General features: G+C 34.0%; 1 protein-coding gene across 1 annotated transcript in view; it reads left to right on the top strand.

Moving 5' to 3' along the window:
- The window catches only part of LOC308655402 (solute carrier organic anion transporter family member 6A1-like), a gene marked incomplete at both ends in the record, with an annotated part of 69,212 nt that continues 42,873 nt past the window's right edge, over positions 1-26,339 (top strand). The window contains 3 exons of the mRNA XM_081305514.1: positions 1-103; positions 6,371-6,483; positions 17,068-17,212. Coding sequence (XP_081161640.1) covers positions 1-103; positions 6,371-6,483; positions 17,068-17,212 — 361 coding nt within the window. The remainder of the gene's footprint in view (positions 104-6,370; positions 6,484-17,067; positions 17,213-26,339) is intronic.

Raw genomic sequence — 26,339 nt, forward strand, 5'->3', positions numbered from 1 at the left:
ATGGCTGATTATGGTGGCAGCTCAGAAGACCAGAATACTAATAGGACTGTGAACAGTGAAGACAGAGCTCAAGAGGATTTAGAGGAAAGGGAGAATACTATCAGTAATTGAACTAGAGGCCTTTTGTGTTACATTCTGGCTGAGAAGTTGTCTGCGTTTTTCCTGTGTCCTGAGACCTTTTGTGAGGCTGATTTTATTTTTTAATATTTTTTTTTAAGAGAGAGAAGAGAGAAATCGAAAGAGCGAGAGAGAGAGAATAGAGAATTTAAAAAAATATTTATTTTTCAGTTTTCGGTGGACACAACATCTTTGTTTTATTTTATATGGTGCTGAGGATCAAACCCAGCGCCCGGCGCATGCCAGGTGAGCTTGTTACCTCTTGAGCCACATCCCCAGCCCTAGGCTGATTTTAAAAGTGATGGACTTCTTAATCTGGCAGAAGAAATTTCTAGACAGCATAGCATTCAGGTGTTAGTATAGCTATTGCTGGCAGACTTTTAGCCAAATTTGTTATGATATTCAGAAGCAGAAAGCTCAGTAAAACTGGGGCTAAGGAATTTGCAGTCACTGAATACATTACTGACACTAAAGAAATGCAAAAGACTTTGCTCAGGGATATTAAGAAAGATGGCTTGAGGGCATCTCAGGAAGTGGCAAGATCATATCCATCTCAGACTCAAGAAAATAAAAGTAAAAATTCTTTTGAGGAGATAACCTTCTTTGCACAAGGTGGCCTAGGAAGTTTTTCAATGTGTTTAGCCACCCAGACATTCAGAGGCTGCTGCAACCAGGGTCCCTGAAGGCTTGAGATGACAGCAGACCTTGGCATCAACCATGTGGTGCTAGTTCTGCAGGAATGTAGGATGCTGGAGTTAGAGGGTCCTGGAGGCTTCTACCCAGATTTCAAAGGAAGGCTTAGGAGGCTAGAAAAAGTGCCCCAAGACTGAAGTCCTTGTGGGTAGCCCCTGAGAGAGCAAAGTATGGAAATGTGAGGAGAAGCTGAAAGCTGCAATAGAGACCCCCCCTAGATTAAGAAGTGTCAGTAATGTGGAACATTGTCCTAGGAAAGCTGCAGGAATTGGAGACAACCCAACAGAAAGGGTACAACCAACAAGGCCAGAGGGGTGGAGTGGAGTACACAAGCTCTTCTCTAAATGCTGGACACATAACTACAGGACTTGTTTGCCCAAGGGTTTTTCAGCCTTGCTTTGGTCCCAACCCTTCTTTCTATGCTCCTATTTTTTTTTTTAATTTTTTTTGTAGTTGTAGATGGAAAGAATGCCTTTTAAAAATTTCTTTATTTTTAAGGGGTGCTAAGGATCAAACCCAGTGCCTCATACACTTGAGGCAAGTGCTCTGCCACTGAGCTACAGACACAGCCCTCTATGCCCCTATTTTTGTGAATGGAAATATCTACTCTGTACTTCATATATCGGATACTTGCAAATCACCTTTGATTTTTACAGGAACTCCCAATACAAGCTTGCCTTAAGTCTCAGAGGAGACTTTGGGCTTGAACTTTGGGCAATCTTGGAATGGTTGAGACTACAAAGACTCTTGGAAATGGATAAAATCTATTTTTGCATTGTGAGATGGTTATGAATTTGGGGGGCCAGGTGTGGAATGTTATGTTTTGAATGTGAGGTGTCCTCCAAAATCTCAGGTATGTGACTCAGAGGTTTAGAAGAGAAATGATGGTTTATGAGAGCCTTAACCAATCAGTGAATTAATCCCCTAATGGGATTAATTGAGTGGAAACTGAAGGCAGGTAGGGTGTGCTTAGAGGAGGTGGATCATTGGGGTCATGCCTTTGGGGTATATATTTTGTATCTGGTGAATGGAGTCTCTCTTTGCTTTCTGATCAGCATGTGAGCTGCTTTTCTCTGCTACACTCTTTTACCATAATGTCCTGTCTCACCTCGATCCCTGAGGAATGGAGCCTCTTCTATGGACTGAGATCTTTGAAACCATGAGCCCCCCAAAACTTCCTCCACCAAAATTTTTCTAGTTGGGTCTTTTATTCACAGCAATGAAAAAGCTGACTAAAACAGAATGTAAATCAATATAGCTATTATATTGATTATATTTTTTTTGAGAAAACTCCAAGTAGTTTTCTCAAAAAAAAAAAAATAATTGCCATGTGATTCTACAATCCCATAACTGGGTATATGTCTGAAAGAAATGAAATCGGCATGTCAAAGGGATATTTGCACTCACGTGATTATGGCAGTGCCAATTTGCAATATCCAAAAAAATGGAAACAATGCAAATGCCCATCACCTATTGAATGAATAAAGAAAATGTGGACCATATAGAATGCAATACTATTTAGCCTTTACAGGGGATGAAATTCTGGCATTTTCTATTACATGAATAGAACTAGAAATCATGTTATTGAAATAAACTAGACCCAGAAAGACATGTACCATATGATTGCACTTATGTGGAATATAAAAACTTGACCTCATAGAAATTAAGTGTATCATACTGGTTATCAGAAGTTGGGAAACATAGCAGAGAGGAAGTGATGGCAAAAGTTTGAACAATAGATGCTAAGTCCTAGGACTTAGATATTCTGGTGACTGCAGATAATGAAAATGGACTGGATATATCAAAAACTAGAAGAAATGATTTTGAATGTATTCACCTTAAAGAAATGATAAACATTTGAGATGATAAATATTTTTACCCTGATTTAAACATTACACAAGGTATATATATATGCATCAAAATATCACTTGCGATGCCATAAATATGTTATTTTTACATTTTTGTATGTCAGTAAACACAAATTTTTAATTTTATACTTTTTTTAAAATTTTGATTTAGTTTTAATTTAATACTTATTTCCTTTCTTGGCTTTATATTTGCTCATTGTTTATATAGATTTATAAAAGTTCTTTATAGCCAGACATGGTGACGGACACCTATAATCTCAGCAACTCAGCAGGCTAAAACAGAAGGATCTCAAATTTGAGGTCAGCTGGACAACTTACTAAGAACCTGTCTCAAAATAAAAAATAAAAAGGACTGGCAATGTCGCTTAGTGATAAAGTGACCCTGGGTTCAATGCCCAGGTCCAACTAATTCGTTAATTTATAAAAAAAGTTCTTCAAGAGTCATAGATATGACAAAAGACAGAACTTTTTTCCCCTCAATCTGTCTTTATGCTTGTTGTATAGAGTCTTTTATTATGTAAACATTAAAAGCTCTTACATAGTTAAATTCAGCTATTTATTTGTTCTTTTATAAAGTTTTAGTATTTTCATCTTGCTTAAAAAGTTCTTCCTTTACAGAATCATTAAATAATTGATTATATTTTCTTCAGTACTTTTGTAATTATGCTTAAATTCCATATTCAGTTGAAACTTATTTATATATTTATGTATATGACATGATACACAGTCCAGGCTTCTATTTTTCTGTCAAAGGGCAAATTGTACTGATATTCATAAACCATTTTGTTTCTTAACTGATACTAGAAATCACCTTTATCAGAAATTAAACCTCATTGTATATATGGGTTTCTGTCCTATCCAGTCTGTAAGCCCAATATAGTTTTCAATTTTTCATGTCAAACTACAGGTTTTTGTAATTTCTAAAATTTTATTTTTAATTTAGTATTTGAATATATTCCCAATTATTGTTTTTAATCAAATATCAGGGACTTTTTTCTTTCAAAATTATCTTCTAGGTAAAGACGATAACCTCAGACTACAACTAAAACACTTTTATTTGAATTGAATTAATGTATCAGACTACAACTAAAACACTTTTATTTGAATTGAATTAATGTATCAAGTTGGGAATAATTATCTTTTCCATGCATAAAATAACATGTTATGCTATTATCTCTGTTCTTGTTTTATGCCATTCAGTAAAGTTTTATTATATTTTTACTGAACTTATCCCATTAACCTTATTTCTAAGCATTTTGTATATTTTGTCAGTTTTATGTATGGAGTCATTATATTATTTCATTTTCCAATCAATTAGTTCTGGCAGAAGAAAAATCTATTGATTTCTAAATTTATCTGATAGACACAGTCATCCTATCATGTTTTGCTTATACGTTGTATTTTTTTTAAGTTATGGCCCAGATTCTTTTAGGTATACTAATCAAACACAAAAGTAATAATCATATTACATATAATATACTATATACAGTTGGAGTACATAGCTGGGTTCAAAAGTGGAAAAGAACATTATGAATATTATAAACAACAAGGGAACATACAACTCCAATGGTGATCTGGAGTTAAAATTCCCTGGGTGTAGCATATTCAAATAGAGATGAAAAGAAGATAATGGAAGTAAGGATTGAATAATCCCATGTTATTTCTTGCTGGAATTTGTATTCAGGAATATTGTTAGCATTGGACAAGAGAGTCAGCATTTTCCATATTTAATGGAAAGCAAGTTTCTATGAACTAGGACTGACCAGGTTTTGGTTGGCAGTAGAGTAACCTGTGAGACACCAGCTCCTCCAAAACTGGGGTTCCTGTAGACATGAGCATTTTCCAACAATGACTGGTTGAAGAAGGTCTTCAATGTATGAGGAGTTGAAAACATTGGTGGTTGTATAATCAATCAACTTTCTCTAATCTCCCTAAGTGATACAAAAAAAAAAAAATCACAACTATGAAAATTCTTTTTAAAATCATGGCTTTAGCAATAATTGAAGACAATAAATGTTCAAACCTCAAAATCACTGTGGGAAAGAAGAGAAAGCCAACAAATCCCACGCAGGATCTTTCTCATTCCATTCCCACCCTGTCCGCTGCAATATCTCTGAGAAGCAAAGAGAGAGCAAGAAAAACCACAGGGAAAGCAAGAGACAGATTGACTAACAGGTGTTCCGAAGAGGATTTGTTCAAACCACTGGAAAGATAAAATCATACCAAATATGTAAGTTCAGAGAAGGGACTGCAGAAGTAAGTGATTTTAAAGTACATGGGATTTAAAGGGTCAAATGCTACATAAAAAATCAATTGGGCAACTTAAAAGGGAGGCTTATCCTAAAGGTCTAAGTGCAAAATTTAAAGGGGGTAGGAATGAGTTTTAAGGACAGATGAGAGTTAAAGGGATTCTCTTCTAAATGCATAGTTTCTGATGGAGAAAACAATTAAATAGGGACAAACAAGAACCTTTCCCTTCCTAATTGCTGTAGGACAATGAAAAAAATTAGGATCCTGGAAATCAAAAAAGAGTCATTTAATTGGGAGACTACCAACTACTCCCTGCTAACAAAAATTAACAAACAATAGTGACAGATTACAAATTAATTAATTACAAATTAATAGAAATTTTTCTCCGTGTGTTTGTGCATGGTTTTATTTTTAATAAAATGCCCAAAGCTGAAAATTAAAGCATTTTAATTTTTTATTGAATTTTCTTTATTAAAGCATTGCGGAAGATGACAGTGATAGAAAATGGCAGTTTATTTGGTCGATTGATTTTTTTGCTGCCGGTCTTCTTGCATGGTCTGCTATAATACCACTGTTATGCTTTCCACATGACATACCAGGTGAATGTAAAAATATAATTCATTAATTAAAGTTTAGTACTTCCCACCCCTTAGCTCCCAAGAGTTCGGAGCATGGCTGAGCTACATCTCCTACTGGTAGTGGTCTCTCCATTGAGATATAGTGTCTTGTGATAGTATTTTTTGAACAAATGAAACAACCGTACAGCCAAATATTTTATTTGTCTACCACAATTTGAGTAATAAATATTTTTGCTTCTCATTATTTCCTTTTACAAATGCTTTATGTCTATAGTTCATAATTTTAAACATGAAGTATATATAGATCTGTTTACCTAGCATGATTCAATATATGCACTATGTCATAGGATGTTTTTAAGATTAAATTACTAGTAAAGTGATGTGGAAGCACTAAAAAAACCTGTAACATCAGAGAAATCTGATTCTTGATTATGCATTTCATGGGCACAACATGTTTTTAGAAACATCAAATATTTTTTTTCATGTTTTATGACTGTGCTTTCAAACATGTTAGCCATATGTTAAATGTGCCCATTTAAATTTTAAAACAAATTAAATTAAAAATTAATTTACTTGGTAATAGGAACTATATTTCAAGTATTTATTAGGCAGATATATAACTAGTAGTTATAGTATTGGACAGTGTTAATATGGAAAATTTTCATTATCACAAAATGGTCTTTAGGACAGCACTGTTTTAAAAGATGTGTCTTTTACTTAATAGGATTAACTTTAGATTGTTTAAAAATAATTCATGTCCCTTTTCATTACAAACTGGATTTATCTGTGTGTGTATGTATGTGTTATATATGTATTTAACTTATTTGAACATGTCATAAAATTCTGTTGCTTGTTAACATATAGGTACAGCAAAAATAAAAGCTATAAAACGTAAACAACAGACTCATTTGTTTGGTGACAAGCTTAAAAATAAGAAATTTGGACCTGGTATTAAGGACTTGTTTGCTGCTATTGGGGTAAAGTAAATTACTTTATATGAAAAATGAATTAAGTTGATCTTTGCAATTTTCTAATAGTGGACTTAAGAAAGTAGCCATAAAGTGTTCAACTTAAGTCTGGATGAAACTTTTGGAGTCTTTTTATTAAAATATTCCATTTTCATATAATGGGAACCAGGACCCATCGCACTCAACTGTCATTACCAAGAGTATGTTGGTGTGAGAAACTGATATCAGGTATATTCTATTTCTTTTAATTTTGTTTTTATATGATTTTGTGTTTATTTTTCCCTGAAGAAATAAATATGGCATTTAATGAGATGACAAGTAGTCATCAACATTATATTTTATTATGTTTAATTCAGTGAGAACAAATCTGGAAGTTAACACATAATACCACAAGTACCATATTCCATGGAAAATGTCTCATCATGATGTGAAATGGAGCACTCATACCTATCATACAGTCATCATGATGGCATAAAACATGCCAACTTTAAAATAGTGAGATTCTACTTTTCTATTCTTATAATTTTATATTTTAAGGCACTTGCATAATTTTTTATACATTTATATTATATCAAGTCCTATATCAGATTATTCTGTAGATAAAATTCATTCTCTCTCTCTGTCTCTGTCTCTCTCTCTCTCTCTCTCTAAATTAGAGCATTACATTTATACATTGTAGTTGGGTTCATTTTAACAGAATCATACATTCAAGGAATTTGGCTTCAATTCCCCACTGCCTTGCTTTCACTCCCCTTATTTTAATTCCTCTCAAATACTGTTCTTCTTTGTGTTCACTTATCTATTGATTTCTTTAACTATTTTTAATAAATTTTATTTGTTCTAGTTATTTATACATGACAGAATACATTTATGCACTTTGTTATATTATACATAAATGGGGTATGATTTCTCATTTTCCTGATTGTACATGTTGTAGAATCACAGTGTTCCTGAGTCATATATGTACATAAGGTAATTATGTCTGTTTCATTCTGCTATCCTTTTTATCCTCATACCTCTCCCCTTCTCTCTATTCTACCTAATCTAAAGTAACTCTATTCTTCCGTAGTGCCCTCCCCTATTGTGAATTAGCATCTGAATATCAGAAAAAAACAAAAAACATTTGGCTTTTGTTTTGGGGGGGATTGGCTTATTTTACTTAGCATGCTATTCTTCAATTCCATTCATTTACCAGCAAATGCCATAGTTTCATTCTCTATAGCTTAGTAACATTCCATTGTATGTATGTATGTGTATATATATATCCCACATTTTCTTTATCCATTCATCTATTGAAAGGCATCTAGGTTGGTTCCTAGTTCAGCTGATATGAATTGAGCTGCTATAAACATTGATGTGGCTGCATCACTATAGCATGCTGATTTTAAGTCCTTTTATTATAGACTGAGGAGTTGGATAACTGGGTCAAATGGTGGTTCCATTCCCAGTTTTCAGAGGAATCTCCATACTGTTCTTCAGAATGGTTGCGCCAATTTATAGTACCACCAGTAATGTATGAGTGTACCTTTCCCCCCACATCCTCAGCAACAGTTATTGTTGACTATATTCTTGATGATTGCCATTCTGACTGGAGTGAGAAGAAGTCTCAGTTTTGATTTGTATTTCTCCAATTGCTAGAAGGCTAACCCCAAGGCCAATATAGTTCTAAATGTAAAAAATTGAAAGCATTTTTCTCTAAAAGCTAGAACAAGACAAGGATGCCCTCTTTCACCACTTTTATTCAACATTGTCCTTGAAACTATAGCCAGAACAATTAGAAGAAAGAAACTAAAGGGATACAAATAGGTAAAGAAGAACCTAGATTATCACTATTTGCTGATGTTGTGATTCTATATTTAGAAGATCCAAAAAATTCCACTGGAAAACTTCTAGAACTAATAAATGAATTCAGCAAAGTAGCAGGATATAAAATCAGAACCCATAAATCAAATATGTTCTTATACATCTGTGGTGAATCCACTGAAAGAGTAATTTGTAAAGCTATCCCATTAAAATAATAAAATACTTGGAAATCAATCTAACAAAAGTGGTAAAAGAACTGTACAATGAAAACTACAGAACCAGGGGCTGGGGAGGTGGCTTACGCAGTGCTGCCTGGCATGCGCGGGGTGCTGGGTTCGATCCTCAGCACCATATAAAAATAAAATAAAGATGTTGTGTCCACTGAAAACTAAAAAAATACATATTTTAAAAAATCTCTATCTCAAAAAACAAACAAACAAACAAAAAAAAAACTACAGAACACTAAAGAAAGAAATTGAAGAAGACCTTAAGATGGAAACATCTCCATGCTCTTGGATAGGCAGAATTAATATTATCAAAATGCCCATACACCAAAAGCATTATACAGATTTAATGCAATTTCTATTAAAATCCCAATGTCACTCTTCATAGAACTAGAAAAAAAAACAATCATGAAATTCATTTGGCAAAATAGGAGACCCAGAAGAGCCAAAGCAATCCTGCAAGAAAAGTGAAGCAGGAAGCATCACAATATCAGACCATAAATTATACTGCAGAGCTATAGTAACAAAAATGGCTGGTATTTACACCAAAACAGACACATAGACCAATGGTACAGAATAGAAGACATAGAGACAAACCCACATAAATACAGCTATCTCTTACTATACAAAGGCATCAAAAACATTCACTAGAGAAAAGATAGTCTATTCAATAAATTATGCTGGGAAAAATGGAAGGCCATATAATAAAATGAAATTAAACCTCTGCATTAAACTCAACTCAAAGTGTCATCAAAAAATAAAAGTAATTTGATGTTTTCTTTTCCTATTTGTATCACTTTAATTTTCTTCTCTTCCTTTATTCCTCTGGCTAGAGTTTCAAGGGCCTATATTAAATAGAAGTGATGAGAGTGAATATCCTTGTCTTGTTTCTGATTTTAAAGGAAATGCTTTCAGTTTTTCTCTGTTTAGTATGATATTAGTTTTGGGTTTGTCACATATAGTATTTAAAATATTGAGGTAAATTCTTCTATCACCAGTTTCTCTAGAATTCTTAACATGAATGGATGTCAGATTTTGTCAAAGGACTTTTCTTTATTTGGATGATCAACTGATTCTTATTCTTAATTATATTTAATTGGTGAATTCCATTTATTGATTTTTGTATGTTAAACCAACCTTGTATCCCAGGGATGAAGCGCACTTCCTTATGGTGTTTTATCTTCTTTTTTTTTATTGTTGGTTGTTCAAAACATTACCTAGTTCTTGATATATCATATTTCACACTTTGATTCAAGTGGGTTATGAACTCCCATTTTTACCCCGTATACAGATTGCAGAATCACATCAGTTACACTTCCATTGATTTACATATTGCCATACTAGTGTCTGTTGTATTCTGCTGCCTTTCCTATCCTCTACTATCCCCCCTCCCTCCCTTCCCCTCCCCTCCCCTCTTCTCTCTCTACACCCTCTACTGTAATTCATTTCTCCCCCTTGTATTGTTTTTCCCTTTCCCCTCACTGTAATTTTGTATAACCCTGAGGGTCTCCTTCCATTTCCATGCAATTTCCCTTCTCTTTCCCTTTCCCTCCCACCTCTCATCCCTGTTTAATGTTAATCTTCTTCTCATGCTCTTCGTCCCTACTCTGTCCTTAGTTACTCCCCTTATATCAAAGAAGACATTTGGCATTTGTTTTTTAGGGATTGGCTAGCTTCACTTAGCATAATCTGCTCTAATGCCATCCATTTCCCCTCAAATTCTATGATTTTGTCATTGTTTAATGCAGAGTAATACTCCATTGTGTATAAATGCCACATTTTTTTTATCCATTCATCTATTGAAGGGCATCTAGGTTGGATCCACAATCTTGCTATCGTGAATTGTGCTGCTATGAACATCGATGTAGCAGTGTCCCTGTAGCATGCTATTTTTAGGTCTTTAGGGAATAGACCAAGAAGGGGAATAGCTGGGTCAAATGGTGGTTCCATTCCCAGCTTTCCAAGAAATCTCCATACTGCTTTCCAAATTGGCTGCACCAATTTTCAGTCCCACCAACAATGAACAAGTGTACCCTTTCCCCCACATCCTCGCCAGCACTTGTTGTTGTTTGACTTCATAATGGCTGCCAATCTTACTGGAGTGAGATGGTATCTTAGGGTGGTTTTGATTTGCATTTTTCTGACTGCTAGAGATGGTGAGCATTTTTTCATGTACTTGTTGATTGATTGTATGTCCTCCTCTGAGAAGTGTCTGTTCAGGTCCTTGGCCCATTTGTTGATTGGGTTATTTGTTATCTTATTGTCTAATTTTTTGAGTTCTTTGTATACTCTGGATATTAGGGCTCTATCTGAAGTGTGAGGAGTAAAGATTTGTTCCCAGGATGTAGGCTCCCTATTTACCTCTCTTATTGTTTCTTTTGCTGAGAAAAAACTTTTTAGTTTGAGTAAGTCCCATTTGTTGATTCTAGTTATTAACTCTTGTGCTATGGGTGTCTTATTGAGGAATTTGGAGCCCACCCCCACAGTATGTAGATCGTAGCCAACTTTTTCTTCTATCAGATGCAGTGTCTCTGATTTGATATCAAGCTCCTTGATCCATTTTGAGTTAACTTTTGTGCATGGCGAGAGAAAGGGATTCAGTTTCATTTTGTTGCATATGGATTTCCAGTTTTCCCAGCACCATTTGTTGAAGATGCTATCCTTCCTCCATTGCATACTTTTTAGCCCCTTTATCAAGTATAAGATAGTTGTAGTTTGTGGATTGGTTTCTGTGTCCTCTATTCTGTACCATTGGTCCACCCACCTGTTTTGGTACCAGTACCATGCTGTTTTTGTTACTATTGCTCTGTAGTATAGTTTGAAGTCTGGTATTGCTATACCGCCTGATTCACACTTCCTGCTTAGCATTGTTTTTGCTATTCTGGGTCTTTTATTTTTCCATATGAATTTCATGATTGCTTTATATATTTCTACAAGAAATGCCGTTGGGATTTTGATTGGCATTGCATTAAACCTATAGAGAACTTTTGGTAATATCGCCATTTTGATGATGTTAGTTCTGCCTATCCATGAATAGGGTATATTTTTCCATCTTCTAAGTTCTTCTTCTATTTCTCTCTTTAGGGTTCTGTAGTTTTCATTGTATAAGTCTTTCACCTCTTTTGTTAGGTTGATTCCCAAGTATTTTATTTTTTTTGAGGATATTGTGAATGGAGTGGTTGTCCTCATTTCCATTTCAGAGGATTTGTCGCTGATATACAGGAATGCCTTTGATTTATGCATGTTGATTTTATATCCTGCCACTTTGCTGAATTCATTTATTAGCTCTAATAGTTTCTTTGTAGACCCTTTTGGGTCTTCTAGATATAGAATCATGTCATCTGCAAATAGTGATAATTTAACTTCTTCTTTTCCTATTTTTATGCCTTTAATTTCTTTCATCTGTCTAATTGCTCTGGCCAGTGTTTCGAGAACTATGTTGAACAGAAGTGGTGAGAGAGGGCATCCCTGTTTTTTTCCAGATTTTAGAGGGAATGCCTTCAATTTTTCTCCATTCAGAGTGATGCTAGCCTGAGGCTTAGCATAGATTGCTTTTACAATGTTGAGGTATGTTCCTGTTATCCCTAGTTTTTCTAGAGTTTTGAACATAAAGGGATGCAGTACTTTGTCGAATGCTTTTTCCGATTCTATCGAGGTGATCATATGGTTCTTATTTTTAAGTCTATTGATGTGGTGAATAACATTTATTGATTTCCGTATATTGAACCAGCCTTGCATCCCAGGGATGAATCCTACTTGATCATGGTGCACAATTTTTTTGATATGGTTTTGTATCCGATTCGCCAGAATTTTATTGAGGATTTTTGCATCTAGGTTCATTAGAGATATTGGTCTGTAGTTTTCTTTCTTTGAAGTGTCTTTGTCTGGTTTAGGAATCAGGGTGATGTTGGCCTCATAGAATGAATTTGGAAGTTCTCCCTCTTTTTCTATTTCCTGAAATAGCTTGAAAAGTATTGGTATTAGTTCCTCTTTAAAGGTTTTGTAAAACTCTGCTGTATACCCATCCGGTCCTGGGCTTTTCTTAGTTGGTAGTCTTTTGATGGTTTCTTCTATTTCCTCAATTGATATTGGTCTGTTTAGGTTGTCTAATTCCTCCTGACTCAATCTGGGCAGATCATATGACTTAAGAAATTTATCGATGCCTTCACTATCTTCTATTTTATTGGAGTATAAGGATTCAAAATAATTTCTCATTATCTTCTGTATTTCTGAAGTGTCTGTTGTGATATTGCCTTTTTCATCCCGTATGCTAGTAACTTTGAGTTCTCTCTCTTCTTCTCTTTGTTAGCATGGCTAAGGGTCTGTCAATTTTATTTATTTTTTCAAAGAACCAACTTTTAGTTTTGTCAATTTTTCAATTGTTTCTTTTGTTTCGATTTCATTAATTTCAGCTCTGATTTTAATTATTTCTTGCCTTCTACTTCTTTTGCTGTTGTTTTGTTCTTCTTTTTCTAGGATTTTGAGATGAAGTATGAGATCATTTATTTGTTGGTTTTTTCTTTTTTAAAGGAATGAACTCCAAGCAATGAATTTTCCTCTTAGAACTGCTTTCAATGTGTCCCATAGATTCCGATATGTTGTGTCTGTGTTGTTTTATCTTCTTGATGTGTTTTTTACTATGGTTTGTAGTATTTCATTAAGGATTTTTGCATTGATATTTATCAGGAATATTGGTCTGTAGTTTTGTTTCCTTGATGTGTCTTTGTATGGTTTTGGAATCAGGGTTATACTGACTTTATAGAATGCACTTGGGAGTGTTCTTTCCCTTTCAGTTTCATAGAATAATTTGAGAAAGACTGGTGTTAGTTCTTTAAACGTCTGGTAGAACTCAGATAAGAATCCATCTTGTCCTGGACTTTTATTTGTTGAAAGGCTTTTAATTGTTGCTTCAAATTTGTTATTTTGATATTGGTCTGTTTATGTTTTCTCTATCTTTTCTGATTCAATTTAAGCAGATAATATGTGCCTAGAAATTTGTCAGTGTATTTTAGATTTCCAGTTTATTGGAGTATAAATTTTCAAAATAGTTTCTAATGATTCTCTGATTTCAGTAGTGTCTGTGGTGATATTTTCCTTTCCATCTCTAATTTTGTTTATTTGGGTCCTCTATATTTATTTTTGTTAGTTTGGCTAAGAGTCTATTAATCTTGTTTATCTTCCAAAGAGCCAAGTCTTTGTTGTATTTATCCTGTGTATTGTTATTTTATTCTCGATTTTATTAATTTTGGCTATGATCTTTATTATTTTATGTATTTTACTTATTTTATAGTTAGTTCTTTCTTTTTAAGGTCTGGAGATAGAACATAAAGTTACTTATTTGGAATCTTTTTTTTTAAATGATGACACTCAATGTTATCAATTTTCCTCTTAAAACTGTGTTCATACTGTCCCAGAGATTTTGATATGCTGTATCTCCATTCTCACTTGTTTCTAAGAATTTGATTTCTTCTCCCTTTTCTTCTTCGATCCATTCTTCATTTAAAAGAGTGTTTTTCAATCTCTATGTGTTTATGTGGCATCCATTCTTTTTCTTGTTATTGATTTCTAGTTTCATTCAGTTATCATCTGATAGAATGCATGGGCATTAAATCAATCAATCTCTCTCTCTCTCTCTCTGTCTCTCTCTCTCTCTCTCTTATTTTTTGTGTTTTCTAAGATTTATATTGTGACCTAGAATATTCTCCATTGTGGAAAATGTTTCATAAGCTGCTAAAAAGGTAAATTCATCTGTTTGGGGTGACATATTCTCAAGTTTTTATTAGGACTATTTGATTTATAGTATTATTTATGTTAGAAATATCTATATTGCTTTTATGTTTTGATGACCTATTGGTGATAAAGGTACATTTAAATCAGTTAGTATTATTGTAGTAAGATATCTCTGAGATGTAGTATCAAGGAGTATTTTTTATATAATAGTACACACTGACATCCATGGCATATGTAATTACTATCATTATATCTTCTTTTGTTGGATGGATCTCTTTACCAGGAGGCAGCGGCCTTCTTTTCTTCTTCTGAATATATATATATTTTTTTGCTTGAAATCTTCTTAGTTACATATGAGATTCTTCTGCTTTATTTTTGAACTCCTTTTGCCTGGACTATTTTTTCCCATCCTTTTACCTTCAGCTTATGAGTGCCTTTGCCTATGAGATGAGTCTTTTGAAAATGGTTTTTAATTAGATCTTGTTTTTGACACAATCTGCTAATCTGTATCTTTTAATTGGGGAGTTGAGATCACTTACATTCAGTGTTATTATGAATATATGTTTGTGGTTTCCTGACATTTTGATTTTTTTGCTTTATTCAATTCTGTCCTGATTCTAATGCAGTTGATTAATATTGATCTTCATATATTTGGGAGCTTTGGGATTAGTTTTGGGATCTTTTGTGTGCAGTATATCTTTGAGTATTCTTTGTAGCGCTCATTGGTAGTTTTATTCTCCCTTCATAATAAACATTAACTGACTTTTCTTACCTCATTTTTTTTCAGATTTTATTCCTATGTTCTCCACATTCTAATCACTTTCTTGGTCCTGATCATATCAAGTATGTTATCATACTGCTTATTTGTACATGCTAATCTTTTTATTTAAATTGTCCTTCTCTCTTTTCTTCATTCCAAAACAAACAAAAATCCCTTTTTCACATCTTGTCTTATTTTTCTAGGTAAAATGACTTTCTCCTTAATGCTCCAGAAAAAAAAAAAATACACACATGTGCACACACACGCACACACACACACACAAACAATGTTTTTTAGGACAACACTATTTTAGTAGAATGTGTTCATACAAACACACACACATTTTAACACATATACATATATATTTGTTTTAATTTTTATATTAGTCTAGTTCTTCCTAAGATAAATGGCTATAGTTGTATAAAATAAGAACATTTTAACTTGTTTCTATTTGCCAAGTGTTATTTTGTCAAACCATAAATAATTTCTATAATTAATTATATTTCATTAAGATTCTATCAAATTTTAATTTCATCAGAACACTACATGAATAGTGTTCACAATTAGTCACAACCTCTTTCATTTAAAAAAAAAATAAAACACAATCATTAAAGTGCACCTAAAATTTGAGCATAAGTGTTTTAAGTTTTTTTTCCTTTTTAAAAGAATGCTTTTGTTTTTGTTTTTTGTAATGGGATATTTAATAACTGGGCCACATCCTCAGGCTTCTTTAATTTTTTTTAAGATAAGATCTAAGTTGCTAAAGCCATCACTAAGTTTCTGAGGCTGGCTTTGAACTTGCAAACCTCTTACCTCAGCCTTCCAAGTTGCTGGGATTATAGGTGTATACCATGAAACCTGGTCTCCCTCATATTAAATAACTTAGATTTTAAAAAGCAGTATTAAAAAAGAAAGACTATTTTATAACATAGAAGTGTGAAAATATTTGTTAGACAATATTTAAATAATGTAAAATGTACATTCAAATTTTACAGATTAGATAATATCAAGTTGAAGATTTCTGTTCTAAGAAGAAAACTAGACAACATTAATAAATTAGTAATAGAAAACTAAATCCAAGAGATTTTCTAGAATGAATATGGAATTCTTGGAAAATCTACTCAAAATTTATGACCAAGTCAGAAGTTATGTAGCCTTGTTTACCTGGTTGAGACAGTCATAGGCCTTTCCAAGATCAATGACTGTTAGTGATAGAATAGTTCTGGAAGGACTTGCAGAACCCAAAAAATTGCTCTAAAAATTTTGGATAGTGTAAGTTGATACATGAAGAAATTGGATCTTGTTTATACTGAGATGCTATCGCAAACAGATACCTCGGCAGAATGATCTGGATATTAGAGAAATGAAGTATTTATTCTAAGTCCTAATATCCTAGTAACTCCATTCAAGGATACATAATTCCAAAGATATTCCCTCTGTCAGATACTACACTAAAAGTTCGTGCACAGGAGTTTTTAAGATAGCCACGCTTATTAGAATAGGAAATTAAAGGCAATATAAATATTCAGTCTTATGGGGATGGATACATATGGTGATATCACACTATCCCAATTAAGATAGCACTCAGAAGCTGAACTAGATAAATATGCAAAATATATCAGTGAGCAGAGTTTTCCCAAATCTTTGCAACTAGCTACTAGGCCCACAAATAAAACTTATAGGTGGTATGGAGAGCACATAAAAATGAAAGTGTACATTTTATAGAATGGGTATATGGGTTAATTATACATTGTATAATTGCATATATATATATATATATATATATATATATATATATATATATATATATATAAATCTTTTTTTTTTTTTGGTGGGGTTCTTTTTTTGTCTTTTTTGGAACTGGAGGTTGAACCCAGGGCTTTGCGAATGCAAGGCAGACGCTTTGCCACTGAGCTACATCCCAGCCCGCATATATATATTTTTGATAATTACATATATCTATTTCCCTTTATATTGGGGGAGGTAAATTTTTATAGATCCTTAACATGCATGGGCATATCTATTTGTCTTAACTAAAAAATGTAATAATTACTATATAACTTATTTCTACTTCAGATCCTACTGAAGAATCCAGTGTTTTTATGCAAAGCTGTGTCCAAAGCCTCAGAATTCTTAGTTTTGATTGGAGCTTCTGAATTTACACCTATATATTTAGAAAATCAGTTCATAATAACACCCAGGATGGCAGCAACACTTACAGGTAAATTTTCCTTCTCACTGTGCTGATTTAAAAAAAATATGTATGAACTCTACATATATATGTGTGTGTATATATATACATATATGAAATATTTAATGTAATTAGAAAATAAAAAGAGCAATGTATGCAAATGTTGCAAAAGCACCATTTGCCAAAATTTAAGAATTTGAATTCTTTGCTATCACCAATAATTTTTAACACATCAAATTTTAAGGACATCATTACATCACTGTTTAATCCATTTCTCCTGCTCCTTTCCCTTAGATAACCACTCTATTAAAGTTACAGTGTGTACTTTTATACATGTTTGCTCACATTTTCTGCTTGTCAGAAAATATATATTCAATATATTTCTAAAATTTGTACATAATTTATACAAACTCTTCTACTTTTTTCATCAGAAATTATGTTCTTCAGAATCATGTTGATCTATAGCTATTTAATGCATCTCAATTGTGCTATGGAATTATATTCTATGAATACATCACTTTTTGCATTATCATATTAACAAATATGAAGTGGCCTTTAATTTCTTACCTTTTAACCAATGTAATAATAGGTTTGTTGATATATGCTCATTTATCAATGTTGTTCTATGTTTCAACATTAAAGAACAATCACTATTGTATACATCATAAATTTTATTCGTTATTGAGAATTTGGCTCTCCAAAAGAGATTGCTAGTGGAATTCATTGTTATAAGGGTCTAGAAGTAATGGGAAAGTGGTAAAGATAATCAGTTGTTTCAGGCTGTAACTTTTAGTGTAACAAATAAAAGAAAAATAACAAGGTATTTGTTACTAAAATTTGGTTAAAATCAAAACTAGAAAAGAAAGAAAAAAGACATAAAATATTTGGCTAAATAAAAAGCAAATTTTAACCTGTGGGGAAAACTTTTTTAAATTAAAAATTTCAGTAGATTTTTCTATTAAAAACTAGCATTGTTGAATTACGTATTTTCCAAAAAGCCTAAACATGATGCAACTCTGTTTCCATGGCCATTATGAAAAATTTTTCCATGAGTATACCACATTATTGATTTGATTAACCTAACCAACAGAAATTGGGACTAAATACATTCAATTTGTTTCTTATAGTATTTAATTCAACCTAACAGTTTCAAAGACATAGGATGAGACCACCTACTATATTGACCTCATCCATTGACCTTCAAGATTCTGGACCCAGTCAGCTGAACAAATCCTTTAGCACTAGGCTTCCCCTTAATATTCTATTATTAACCTTTTCATGTAGCCTGAGGTGCTGGTTCAAGTATAACAAAATACATTAACAATAGCACATTCCATATTGGCCTACAATGAAGAAGTTTTGGGTAATTCTGTAATTTGTAACGTTGATCAGTGAGTGAGGTTTACCAGAGTGCTTTCCAGGGCTGAGATGGTGTCATTGATTATTTCAAATAAAAACAAAGACAAATTTTGTACCACCTTTTCTAATTGGATAACTCTAATTGTAGAGATAATTTCTCTCAGAATTAATACAAATAATGTGTCATTAATTCCTGTGTCAATAATTCCCCTGGGTAATCAAGGGCAACTTCCTTTCAAAGAGATTTCTATGGACTTCTGAGACTACATGATCTACTTGTGTGTTTATTTGAATGTTAGATCATCTCTTTTGACTACCCCTGTGTTCTTGATTAAATAATTTCCATTGGGCAAGTAAATATTATCAAATAATTTTGAGTCTGATTTGGTCTATCCCAAATGAGAATATTAGTCCCCAGAGCTATTGGGTCTCTAGATTTCAAGGCTTCAGTTTCAACAGGAGGCCAGTGATAAGTTAATAGTTGTTTTGCAGAATAACTGTTTTAGAGTGTCAGTTAGTCCTAAACATCAAGTGGAAACTTCCTCTCCTTCCCTCTGCACAATATCATCAGTCATTAGGACTTGTAGCTCAAAGGGTTCATTTGACTTGTAGCACCTCAGGGTAGATAGTATGCTATAGCTTGTTGATTGGCTTTAATGTAGATTTGTGGGTTATACACACTGTTGGTTAGGTAATAAAAGACCAAGTGGAATGCTAAAGTAAGACATCTAAAATCTCTTAATTTCTAGCGCCTGAAAAAATGCTCTCAACCTTTTGTTTGGAGAGAAGAAAAAACATCAATTTCTTCTTGACTGCCAGAGAGATAGAACATTGTGAATCTTTCAGGATAGTCTTTGAAAAAAAGACTTGTGGATTTTTGCCACAGCCCCATCTCTCAGCTGAGGCCATCAATTCAGGAAATCACTGGCAAGGGGGCAAGTGGGGATTGAGAGAAGACAAACAAATAAACATTTAGAAAGAAAGCTGGGGTCAGGTGGGACAGTATCCTTTGATAAAGGTATAATGCCCCAGAGCTAGCTTGGCACATTTATTATATAGGGCAAAAGGCTATTTGGGGGAAAGTTTCAGCAAAGCAGGCAATCTGAAGGGCATAGGACTGGTGAGACATTAGGATTATTTATCTTGTTATGTTCAGAATTCTCCATCCCCAAAAGTTGGTGTCTTAGCTCAAGGTCCAGAGTGATAACATCTGTGCACCTTTGCACAGAGCCTTCTCAGGCTGGGTGTCACCATTGCAACTGGGCCATCTTGACCTGCACCTTTGCATAGGAAGTTCCCAGTTCAAAGCAGCCTTGAGGCAATCAGAGAGATTCAAGTCACTGCTCTAAGGTATAAAAAAATTAAGTCAGTGTTATTGAGTCTGAGGCTTCTGATCCTCTAGCCAACCAAATACCATCTGTTAGTGTAAGGTCCAAACCAGCATATAGGGGTACTCAGACTAAATCTGACCTGCTCCCTTGTAGCAAATGGCTACAGACAGTTTAGGTACCTCCGAGGGTGTACTGAAACATGTATTTGAGGCCTTATAGCACGAATGATAATTGATCTTTATCTTCAGGTAGGAGTGGGATCCCAAAGCAGGCTTTGGCAATGTCCAAGATAGCATATAAAGTGCCATCAGTTGGTGAACTATATTTAGTCTTGTCACTATGTCTCAAATAACCAGGGCTGTAAGGAGCAACCCCTGAATTCAGTAGGTTGTCAATTTCCTCAAACCTCATGTTCCTCTTACCATTTTTAATTGAACATAGAAACTATTAAATTAATATATTTCGTGTTTTCCTACTCTTGCTGCATTTTAGTTAGTATGAAAATCTGCAACTTCCCTTTTTAGTTATTATAAGTTGTTTTTCATAGATATACACAAGGAAGGCACTCTGAGTAGCAATTAATGAGTTCTGATATCATTTGGAGTATCAGAAGCTTTTAAAATAGAAATACCAATTAACATCAGTGTACTAAAACCACAAGAAAAGTACAATGAAATTTTCTAAAGAACCACCTACAAGATGGGTGCCCCTTCTTTTCAGGTGCAGTAAGAATCTAAATTCTATTCAATGTGTAATCTATGACTTCACATAGGAGTTTATTTATTTTATGGAAATCTTCCAAAGAGGATCAATGAATACTTATAGCACACAGGATACATGGCATAAAACTCTGAGATAATTTATTACTATTTTATAATAGATCAATGGTTAAAATGACCATAAGATACATTGAAATTTAATTTTAACAGAAATTATACACTCCATTCCCTCCATACTCTAAGCAAATCAACTAAAGTTCTGATGGATCTCCTGGTCACTACACATAGTGACTGTAAATTTCTTTTTTTTTTTTTTTTTACACTCAGTCTGGTTGCACAACTTTGTTAAATGTTGTGTGAAAGCAAAAGGAATCTTAATGAATGTTAATAATAGTGGTTACAATGGGGTCAGACCTCAGGTTATGGTCAGATTGACAAGGAAGTGCTTCTGTCTGTCTTGCATTATTTTAATAATAACATAGCATCTTCTGTGGAAAGAAAAAAAAAAGAAGGGAACAATGGAAGAAAATAGTGCCATAAGAACCAAAGTAGAAGACAAACAAAGCTTCCAAACACTAGAAAAAAATAAGAATAAAAGTTACTTCTTTGAAAAGATTAATAAAATTGACAAAGCATTAATAAAATTGAGCAAGAAACATATACAGCATAAAATAAGTGAGAAGATTAGATGGTAATGCACACTGTTAGAAGAATAAGACCATCTTTGAAAAAATATTTCATGTGTAAGTCTAATAGTATCAGGGGAATGGAAAACTTACATAGAAACACAATTTAAGAAAACAGAAAGTATAAATGATGTTAAATTTTTAGTGAGATGACATCCATCATTACAGAGCTTATTTTATAGTCAACCCAAATGTAAAATAGCCTCACCAGTGATTCATTTTAACGTGTAAGAAAAAAAAAAAAGTTGACACACATTTTACACAGTGCCCTCCAGATAATTAAATACATAGCAAAAACTTTCTTCCTGTTTTGTAAATCTACCATAAATTTGATAGACAACCCTATCAAGAACAATATGACAAAGGAAAATTTGATTTCTTTTTTTTGGTTTCCAGGATTTCTTTTGGTGATTTTTCAGAATCTCACCTTTTGAAATGCATTTTCATATCCTGCATTTTCTCCCTCAGTTCATTCCTTAGATCTTTCTTCAATTAATTTATCTTTTTAACAATTAATTTTAAAAATCTTTACCCATCATTTCCTCCACTTTGATATTTATGTGATCAAGTATTGGAGAGTTATGAACTTTTGAGTGCACCTTGTTTTCTCATATAACGTGTCAATTTTTATGTCAATTTTTTGTATGTGCACTGGAAGTATTATATGTTTTAATCTCTTCTACTGTCAAACAAAGGACTTTTTAGTGAGCTCCTTTCTTTTTTGCTACATGCCCTGGCCTCGGTATATATCTAAGTGTCAGTACTTCTCAACTTGATTATGCTACGATGTTCAGTCTTTAGCACCACTGTGAGATCAAATAATCTCTAGTAAATGCAACCACTTCAGAATGAAGCTATATACTAACAGACCTTAAAAAACTTCCTGAAAATATTCTTCTTGACTTTACTAACCTAATTGGAAAATGGGAATCATGCTCTAAAACCAGCTGAGAAATTAGATATTAAAGAAAAAAAAATATATTATTATACTATATAGGACATGAAAAGGGAGAAAAAAAAAACAGGGGGTATAAAGAGGACCAGCTGTTGTAAAAAGAAAACGGACAAAGGAAAAATATGAAAAAAAGAAGGAATAATTTCAATTAATGCTTCAAAATGTTAAAAGAAACACATAGAATAGGATTAAGGGATATAATATGAAATAATAAGGATAAATGTATTAAATCAATACTGAAGGTAATACCTGTAATATCAAACACAAATTCTAAAGATATGTAAGTTATTCTGTGCTGAGCTATTTGAGATGAAGAGACTTGTTGGTCCTTTCTGGTTCATGAGGTTTGGGAGCCTTTGTAATTGCCCACACCTCAGCTTTACCTCTAAGTTTCTGTGGACTGGGAAGTAATAACCTAACCGACACACTTCTGACACAAATCTAGGAGGCTCCCTCCATTCTTTGGTGTGTCTGTGCACCAAATAGCTTTCTGGTGGTGATGGGTCAGAGGGAGTAACCCCTAATTTTCTGTGGCCTGGCATCCAGGTCTCTCCCTGGTTGGATATGCAGTCTTGTGGTATCACTTTATGTAGAAATATTTCTTCTTCCCAGAGCTGTCAGTTCAGGTGTGAACTTGCCTGAGTAGATTTCAGAGTATGTGAACATAACAGAGATGTGGTATTCAGTGGTAGTGGCTCTCAGTTGCCTCTGGGAGGTGTGGGGTGTCTGCCTCTGGTGGGGGCAAGTTCATTGGTGGGCATGCATCTGGGAGTGTTCAAAGGTGGCTGGTGTCTGAAGGGCATGTAGCTGTGGGCTGCCTGGGTATGTGTGACTTCTGCCAGCTGCTGTGGAATGCACAATGGCAAGCTCACTTATGAGTGCTCTTGGCAGTAGCCATGTCTATGGGATATTCATCTGTAGGCCACTTCTGTGATGCATGGGCCACTACCAGGACACAGGGGTTGGAGGTGGACTTCTCCCACTTGTCAGGGCACACCATTGTTGGCCCTCCTCTGAGTACACTGGACAGAGGCTAGCACCTCTAAGGCATACATCTTTAGGCCATTTCTGTGGTGCACATAGGACTGCCTGAGCAGCTTCTGCCATCCACTGTGGCTTGTACAATTATGGCTAACTACTGGGGCTGTTGCTGCTCCCTAGGTGCTACACTCCCTGAGAGTGAATTGCTCTCTGTTCTACTGCACCCCTATGCCCTTGTAAGTGAAGGGAGGGGGAAATGGCAACCTGTAGCTATGAGTGATCCTTCTACACATATTGCCCAGACAGCCCATTTCAGTGGTACACCCTATGGTAGTGTTTGATGCTGTCTGTAGATGGGATAAAACTGATTAAATATAATTGCTTCTAATGAAGTTGTTTAGGTGTGGTCTCTTCAAAATGACTACATGGCACAGGTTTCACCAGCAATTTGAAATAATCTGTGCACATTTCACAAAGTGTCCTTGTAGTCCTTGCCCTAGCTGAACATAGTGTGAGTTTCTACCATTGTTGCCAAAGTAAGTTTGTAAGCTTTGCCCTTCCTTTTTCTCACTTTGTTACTCTACTCCACTGACTGCCCTGGTCTGGATTTGGGATTAGCAAATTCTTTCCTGTTTTCTATACCAGTAAGCAGAATTTCCAAGTCCCTCCAAATCTCTGACTGTCTAACTTTGTGTCTTAATGGATTTCCTCTGTCACCCACCTCTCTGCTCATCTGTTCACTCACTGCTTTGATTCTAGACTCTGGAGTACTTGATATTTTCTGCCTATTTCCACTCTAACATCTTTATCTATGTTACATAAAAATAAATGATTGCTGGGTGCAGTGACAACTGCCTGTAATCCCAGTGGCTAGGGAGGTTGAGATAGGAGGATTTCGAGTTCAAAGGCAGCCTCAGCAAAAATGAGACGCTAAGCAACTCAGTGAGAACCTGTCTCTAAAAATACAAAATAGGGCTGGGGATGTGGCTCAGTGGTTGAGTGCCCCGAGTTCAATTCCTGGTACCATAAATAAAATAAATAAATAAATAAAATGGATTATGCTGGGGGCAGTGATTCAAGCCTGTAATCCTAGCTGCTCAAGAGGCACTGAGGCAGGATAATCACAAATTTAAGGCCAACTTTAGTAGCTTGGTGAGAACATATCTCAAAAGAACAATAAAAAAGGGATGGGGAGGGATGTAGTTCAGTAGTGGCATCCCAGGGTTCAATCTCCAGTACTAAAAATATAAAAAGCAATAAAATTTCAAATATGATGTTGACTGAATAAAACAAAAGAGTATGCATACCACATAAAACAGTTTTTAAGAAGACTGCAATAAAGATCCTCTGGGCATATGATAATGTTCTATTTTTATTATATGCTGATTATATAGGTATGTTCACTTTGGGAATTCACCATTGTGTACAATTATTATTTATGTACTTTTATATGCATCATGAAAATATTTAATTTAAAATGTAATCTGAAGTTATGTGGATTATTGAATTTTCAACTCTTTGGTTTTTGTTATGGCATTGGTCTGGGTGTCCACGCGCCCCCTCCCCCGCCCAATAAAGCTCATGTGTTAGGTGATGAAGCAATGTTCAGAGATGAGAAGACTGAATTATGAGAGCTCTGACCTTATCAGCGAATTAACCCATTTTATTTATTAATAATTGGAATTGGCTGCTGGGTAGTAACTATAACAGGTGATACATGGCTGTAGGAAGAAGGCCATTGGGGGTGTGGCTTTGAGGACTGACTGTCCCTGGACTCTACTCCCCCCCCCCCCGCCCTATGCATCTACTGAAGTGATCACATTTTTTGCTTTGATAGTATTTATAAGCTGTATTATATTTATTGACCTACGTATGTTGAACCATCCTTGTATGCCTGGAGTGCAACAAACTTAATCATGTCATACAATGTTGTGCTATTGAATTTGTTTTTTTAAGTATTATTGATAATTTTTGCAGCTATGTTCATCAGGAATATTAATCTATAATTGTCTTTTTTGTTGTGTCCTTATCAAGTTTTCATAGCACAGTAATACTGGCTTCATAAAGTAATTTTGGAAGGGTTCTTTCTCTTTCTATTTTATGGAATAGTTTGAGAAACGTTGGTGTTAGTTCTTCCTTAAAAGTATAGTAAAATTCAGCAGTGATGATATCCAGTTAAGGGCTCTTCTTTGATGGGAGATATTTTATTACTGATTCAATCTTAGTACTTGTCATTGCTCTATTTCAGTTTTTTGTATCTTCTTGGTTCAATTTTGGTTGGCCATATGTGGTTAGAAATTTGTCCATTTCTTCTGTATTTTCTAACTAATTGGCATATAGTTTTCAAAATACTCCCTATTTACTCTTTGAATTTCATTGGTATGTGTTATAATGTCATTTTTTTTGTCCCTGAATCTGAGTCTTCTCTCTTTTTCATTTGACTAGTTTGGTTATGTTTGCACATTGTGTTTCTCTTTTCCAAGAAACATATCTTTGTTTCATTATCTTTTGTATTCTTCCTTTAGTCTGTCTTTTATTTATTTTTGCTCTTTATTATTTCTTTCCTGTATTGATTTTGTTTTATTCTTATTTTTCAAAGATGTATCATTGCATTATTTATTTGAGATCTTTCTATTTTTTGATGTAGGCTCTTAATGCTAAAATAATTCCTTCTAATGATTGCTTTTGCTGTATTCCACATGTTTTGGTATGTTGCTCTGTTTTCCCTTGATTCAATGAATTTTAAATTTCTGATTTTTTAATTATCCACTGTGTGTTTTTCAGTCTCTTGAATTCATACAATTTCTGTTTCTCTTGCTTTTTGTTACTTGTTTCACTTTCTTGTGATATGAAAAGATGCAAGAAATTATTTCAATTTGTGGCCTAACACATGGTCTATTTTGGAAATTTTTCCATAGGTTGAGGAAAAGAATGTGTATTATATTGCTGTTAGATGGAAAATTCTGGAGATGCCTGTTAATTTCCTTTGATCTATCTTGTAATTTTATGTGCCTTTGTTGATTTTTTTTTTTGGTCTGGTGAGAATCAGTATTATTGTATTGGGGACTATATTTTTTTGGTCTGGTGAGAATCAGTATTATTGTATTGGGGACTATCTCTCCCCTT

Source organism: Spermophilus citellus (assembly GCF_964194105.1).
Source record: "Spermophilus citellus genome assembly, chromosome: 1".
In the NCBI taxonomy this organism is placed as follows: Eukaryota; Metazoa; Chordata; class Mammalia; order Rodentia; family Sciuridae; genus Spermophilus; species Spermophilus citellus.